This window comes from Buceros rhinoceros, unplaced genomic scaffold (genome assembly GCF_000710305.1).
Source record: "Buceros rhinoceros silvestris isolate BGI_N320 unplaced genomic scaffold, ASM71030v1 scaffold10050, whole genome shotgun sequence".
In the NCBI taxonomy this organism is placed as follows: domain Eukaryota; kingdom Metazoa; phylum Chordata; class Aves; order Bucerotiformes; family Bucerotidae; genus Buceros; species Buceros rhinoceros.
Window position 1 is genome coordinate 55,943 of NW_010391281.1, and position 5,341 is coordinate 61,283.

The 5,341-nt window shown below is 39.2% G+C and overlaps 1 protein-coding gene across 1 annotated transcript; it reads right to left on the minus strand.

Moving 5' to 3' along the window:
• Positions 1–2,648: 2,648 nt before the first annotated feature.
• PELO (pelota homolog (Drosophila)) lies at positions 2,649–5,331 on the minus strand. The gene is made up of 2 exons (XM_010141011.1): positions 4,606–5,331; positions 2,649–3,430 (listed from the first exon to the last, which is right to left on the minus strand). Exons 1-2 carry the CDS (start codon positions 5,329–5,331, stop codon positions 2,999–3,001), a joined length of 1,158 nt encoding a protein of 385 aa, XP_010139313.1. The 3' UTR covers positions 2,649–2,998.
• Between the last annotated feature and the right edge of the window lie 10 nt (positions 5,332–5,341).

The window sequence follows — 5,341 nt, forward strand, 5'->3', positions numbered from 1 at the left end:
CTCAGGATTGAGCTGATTTCATGATGCTTTTTAAAGCTTTTTTCCTACCAAATGTAACAAATATTAAATAAAATGTGAATTCCTTTATTTTGAAAACTGAAAAAACAGAAGATAAACCATAGAATTAACTCACAGAATTATGCCAGAACACAACTAGGAACTACACTGAGACACCGTTCACAATTACTAAATACTATGTGGTGCAAGAGAACAATTTTTGTATTGTGGACAAGTTTTTAGTTCATGTATATATATATAGTTCCAAGAAAGGACACAAAAAATATTCCTGTGGCTCTAGCATTCACTCATTTGATCTGCAGGTAACAGTGTAATCTATTAAGGTCTGTGTTAAGCAAGCATCTTTGTCAACATGGACTTTTCAACTATTCAAAATTCTTTTAAAGATACTAGCAACCCTGGAACTTAGCCAATCTGCAGCTACTGAACACAGTCTACTTTCAATATGAAGCCCTTATGCTGTTTCCTGAAAGAGGATGCATTTGTCTACATAGTCATTTATATTTATTTTACTACAAAACTTCCTACAAAAAAAAAAAATCAAAAAGCCACACAAAAACCAATTAAAAAAATCACACCCTTTCATATTTTGGGCCAGTTAGATGTTATTTCCTTCAGAGACTTAATGCCATGACAGGAACAGCTACAACAAAAAATACTCAAAAATTGTAAAGTCAGTGCAGAATTTTAAGTGTAAATAATTTGAAGAATCACGGTGAACGTAAAAAAAAAATCAAATAAGCAGCAAAACGATTGCTTCTTTTCCTTGGTGATACACTACATGCACAAAACTTGCAAACAGCCATTGTAATTTTCTTACAGTACACAGCATCAACTCTTCATAATTTAAAAATAAGACTAGTTGGAATCAATTTGGCCTAAAAAAATAGGAAACCATTCAACAACTGAGAAATAGTTGGACTTGCCTCTCAATTTGGTAACCATTAAACTAAGAACCTTCGGATGTACTACAATTTGGAATGCAAGTATCATTTGTGTATAACTGCCACAAATTGGCATTGCTTTTAAGAAAGGAAATACTACTATACCTGCTTATTTTTAACTTTTAAATTAACTTTGTTTAGAAATTTTGAGCCTATTGAAAGCCATATTTTGCTGCATGTAAGTAGTATTTATTGAAAGTCAGATTCTTCTACCTGTTTCATATGTTCTTTACATTTAACTCTGTATGTAGCAGGAAACAGGATGCTTTCCAGCTTGCAAAGTGTACAATCAGCTTAGGCAGATTTTTAAAAGGGAAAAAAAAAGAAATTTTATTTTCACCAATACAAACTGTTGACAGAGGCCTACCTTAACATTCTCAAAAACAAAACTTAAAGCTCAAATAACAGTTTGCCTGTGCAAGCTGACTCTAAACAACTGCCTCAATGTGTTTGCTTGTCTTCAGTGAGAGAAGAATCAAAGTGTTAGTAAAGCACAGGTCTAACGTAAGTTCTACGCAGGCATTCCTTAGACTGTAGTGATGAAAAGGAGAGATGGCTTTTAACTCAAAAGTACTTCTCCATCAAGGAGTTTGGACTGATGTTTCAGCTAGCAACAGATAGTATCAAAGTCACAGGGCTGGCACAATTAACATATGGAAGTACCACTAAATAGGCTTTTCCTAAAATTATTCAACCCAGACTAGAAGTCTTGGTGGTTTTATTTTTACTCTTCCATTGTTACGTCCCTTTCCGTATTTCACAAGCCTTCCACAGCTTTCTTAGATGAAATTTATTTCTAGCAAGTCTCTCCTGTTATCCACTCCAATCACTTCTAAAAAGGTATGCTTATTTTCACACACAACCTACACCATTGAATGATAGTTTAAATTGAACAATTTCCTTGCAGGTATGTCAGAATTGGAAAAGCTTCTGCTTCCTCAGCCTAAGTCCTATTGTCCAGTGAAGAAATAAAACTCAGTTTTTCAATACTGTTCACAGGTTCTCAATACTTTGAGCAGATTAAATAATTAGAAAAGTAATTTTGATTTTTACAATAGTCATCTTTAGCTGAATTGATTAGTAATTAAGCTAAATTTGATTTATAAATTTGTAATCTTTACTTCTGTATCACAGCTTATGTATGTTTTTAAAGAGGTACACAGATAGAAAAATAGAAGATTATGCACTTAAACTATCTGTTGTCAAAAGATTCCTGATGGAAACCAGGGCCCTGATTCTAGAAGGCTTTTCATATACTTTCTCAGAACTGCCGCCAAGTAATCACAGTGCCCATTTATCAGAACACAATCAATGATAAAATTCATACTACCTTGTTGTCTTGGGATAATCTCCCAAGATAACAGCATTGAAAAAGATAACTGAAACGGCAGCACTGCAGTCACAATTTGGATTGCTAATTGCTAATGCATTAGGGACGAAATGGTTAATTTAAAGGGTCTGGTTTCTGGAAGATTGCTTCATGTGGTTCATAGAAATATTTAAGTGGTTAGACTCACACCACCACAAAAAGCCCAAAGATATGTTGATCCCACTCCTTTGCCTCATCTTAGGAATGGTGAGAAAATCAAGCACAGTTTTGACAGGTCTTTCATGAAGATATTTACATTTCTTTTGCAATACCCTTTTGAAGCATTTGAACAGAAATAGTCGGACATAATTTTTCCCCTTAGTTTATTATTTTTTTAATACACATTCCAAAAGTCTAAGGCAGTCTTCCAGTCTGCCTTAACATGCAGAATAAGCCACTTTGGAGAGTCAAATTAATTTCTTGCACTGCTGAAGGTCCAGGGTGTGACTTGCAAAAACAGTCAGCTCCAATGTAAGGTATCCCAATAATCACCACCATAGAACAGACACCCATTAGTGTGCTGAGAAGAGCTATATACTTAAGAAATACTATCAAAAACTTAAATTACACAACATGGCACAGCCGCACACATTATTTAGAAAGGGAGGGCCTTTAATATAATTTCAGCATGACTTGGAAAAGAAACCGTGGACTGAAGTCACTGTTATCAATCCTCTTCAGAGCTAGATTCATCTTCCTGGTCAGAGAGTTCAGCAACAGGAAAGCGCAGGATGGCTGCCACCCCAGTCAGTTGGCCAAGCTGCTCTCCAGAAACATGAAGGCTGGAGAAAATGCGTACTGTGCCCATGTTTTCCCGTACGCTATCTACCAATTTAACATATCGGGCACGCGTAGCCACATCCTGGTGCCGAAAAAGCTCATCACTGATCAGCAAGGTATCAATGGCCATGGCTTCATTGGCCTTCTCCACATGTTTTAAACCATAAAAAGCCCGGTCAGGCTCATGCTGAAGCATTTTATAGAAGTCATCTAAGGCTTTGACCTCACCAGCTGCCTTAGTGTCAGAAAGACGGCTAGTTACAGCTGGGTCGCAGAGGGCTTCCTTCAAAGCGTATTTATGTCCTGAAGAAGAGTGGACCTAGAGTAAAAAAAAGTCAAAAGTTTGGGTTTTTTAACTAAAAAGGACCATTCTCTTGATTAGCTGATTACAAAAAGCTTCCACTATACATAATATTTATCTTGATAATTATTCAAGGAAGTTATCTTTTTCTTGAAACCTACATGATTCTTTTCTTAAAGGACCTCTCCTGCAACCCACAGCCTATACCAAATCCCTTAAACTGTATTTAAAGAAGTGCAGGAAAGCTGTTTCTCTTATTCAAAGATTGGTTAAATATGCAAGCTGTTGCAGACAGTCCCCAAGGTAGGGCCACCTGAAACTACTAAGAAACAGAATTCAGTCTCTCCCTTTTAAAGCATTCAAGAAGAGGAATATCTCTTAAGACTGCAGACATGTAGTGCAAATGTATCAAGTCTTGTACAACTGCATAGCTACTATGCTAGCAAAGTCATGAAGTACATTAAAGCTTTTCACACTTCCTATCAATGCTTTGCTATGACTGCAAAAGGAAGCTGCTGGGTGCGATGTGTTTCCTAAACACTGTGACGAAGAACTGGGACATGCTTTCCTCCCCTTGCCCCCCAGACTTTTGCAAGTATAGATCATAGACCTACTGCAATTAAAAAAATGATACAAGCATCCTTATGAAAACTTATTTGAGCGTCCCAGTTTGCCTGTTTTAGTGAAAGTGAAAAAACCCACCCAATCAATCAATGAGATGACTAAGAAACAGGAAAAAATCCCATGGTCTGCATAACCTCTAGCTGTGGAGAACAAAACCAGCCACTAAACTAACCTATACCACATACAGGTACTTTTTAAAAAAAAAACTTTAGAAAGCTGTTATTAAACATACGTGCTATACAGTATGACAGATTAACACTACAGTTGAACTATTTTCCAACTTGTACCTCACTCTTAATTGAAAATTAAATACGCCTTTATTGGAAGTTTTAAATATTTAATACTTTCTCTACTCCACATTAAGGCAGCCTAGGAAGGCTCCATCCCTGTATCTTGCCTAACTACCCTACAGTTTGGGAGGCATGAGAATAATTTGCTTATGATGTTCAGACAAATTTATTTTCTCTAATAAGTGAATAATTTCCTGTCACCCTTGTAATTATCTTCTATTATCACAGACATCTCTTAAGCCTCTTTGTACTTACTCTGAAGACTGATTAGGTCCTTACCTGTAGGAACTTGGACCTGTTCTCCAACAGAAGCTTGTTGTCAGTTTTGACCGCCTGTTGGAACATGTAGTCACAAAACTGCTCCCGTACAAAGCCTGGGCTAGCCACCAGTACACACTTCACCACCTCGAAGTTGATATGCCGTTGGATGGCTTGCACCACCTGTTCATAAAACCGTTCCAGGGCCCGGTCGTGCTGACTGCAGTTTCCTTTCCGCTTTCGGGGGATGTTCACCTCCACCTTGGCACGGGTAAGTGTCATGCTTGGAGTGACCAGGCAGATGTGAGCCAGCCCTTCCTGCATGACCACAGCTGCCACATCGGCACTCCAGGCTGGGTCACAGGCCTGCTCGATGCGCTCCAGCACCACACTATCCCACTGCTTCTTTGCCAGCGTGAACTGCCGGTTGGGCTCCAGCTCAATGGTGTGGTAGGCCCCCATCTTGACATACTCATTCTCTTGGATGTTAGTGCCCTTGACCCGCAGCTGGCAGGCCTGCGAGTCAAAGTCGATGGCCTCCACGCACAGGGTGAGGGTGGTGCGGATGCGGTTGCTGCCCACGCTGCCCGTGGCCGATTCGGTCTGCACCTTCCGGATGGTGGAGGCCCGCAGGCTGTCACCCACCTGCAGCAAGTTGTAGGTATGCCACATGTCCTCGGGCTCCTCAGGGATCAGCGTCACCTGCCCCGCATTGTCCTTCTCCAGGTCCTTCCTCACCAGCTTCATTATGGTTATT

Bases quoted from the DNA above. Each gene is read 5' to 3' on its own strand.
- PELO (XM_010141011.1), bottom strand. From the start codon at position 5,331: ATGAAGCTGGTGAGGAAGGACCTGGAGAAGGACAATGCGGGGCAGGTG. The intron at 3,431-4,605 runs GTAAGGACCTAA...TTTTTACTCTAG, and splicing joins ACAGGTCCAAGTTCCTACAG to GTCCACTCTTCTTCAGGACA.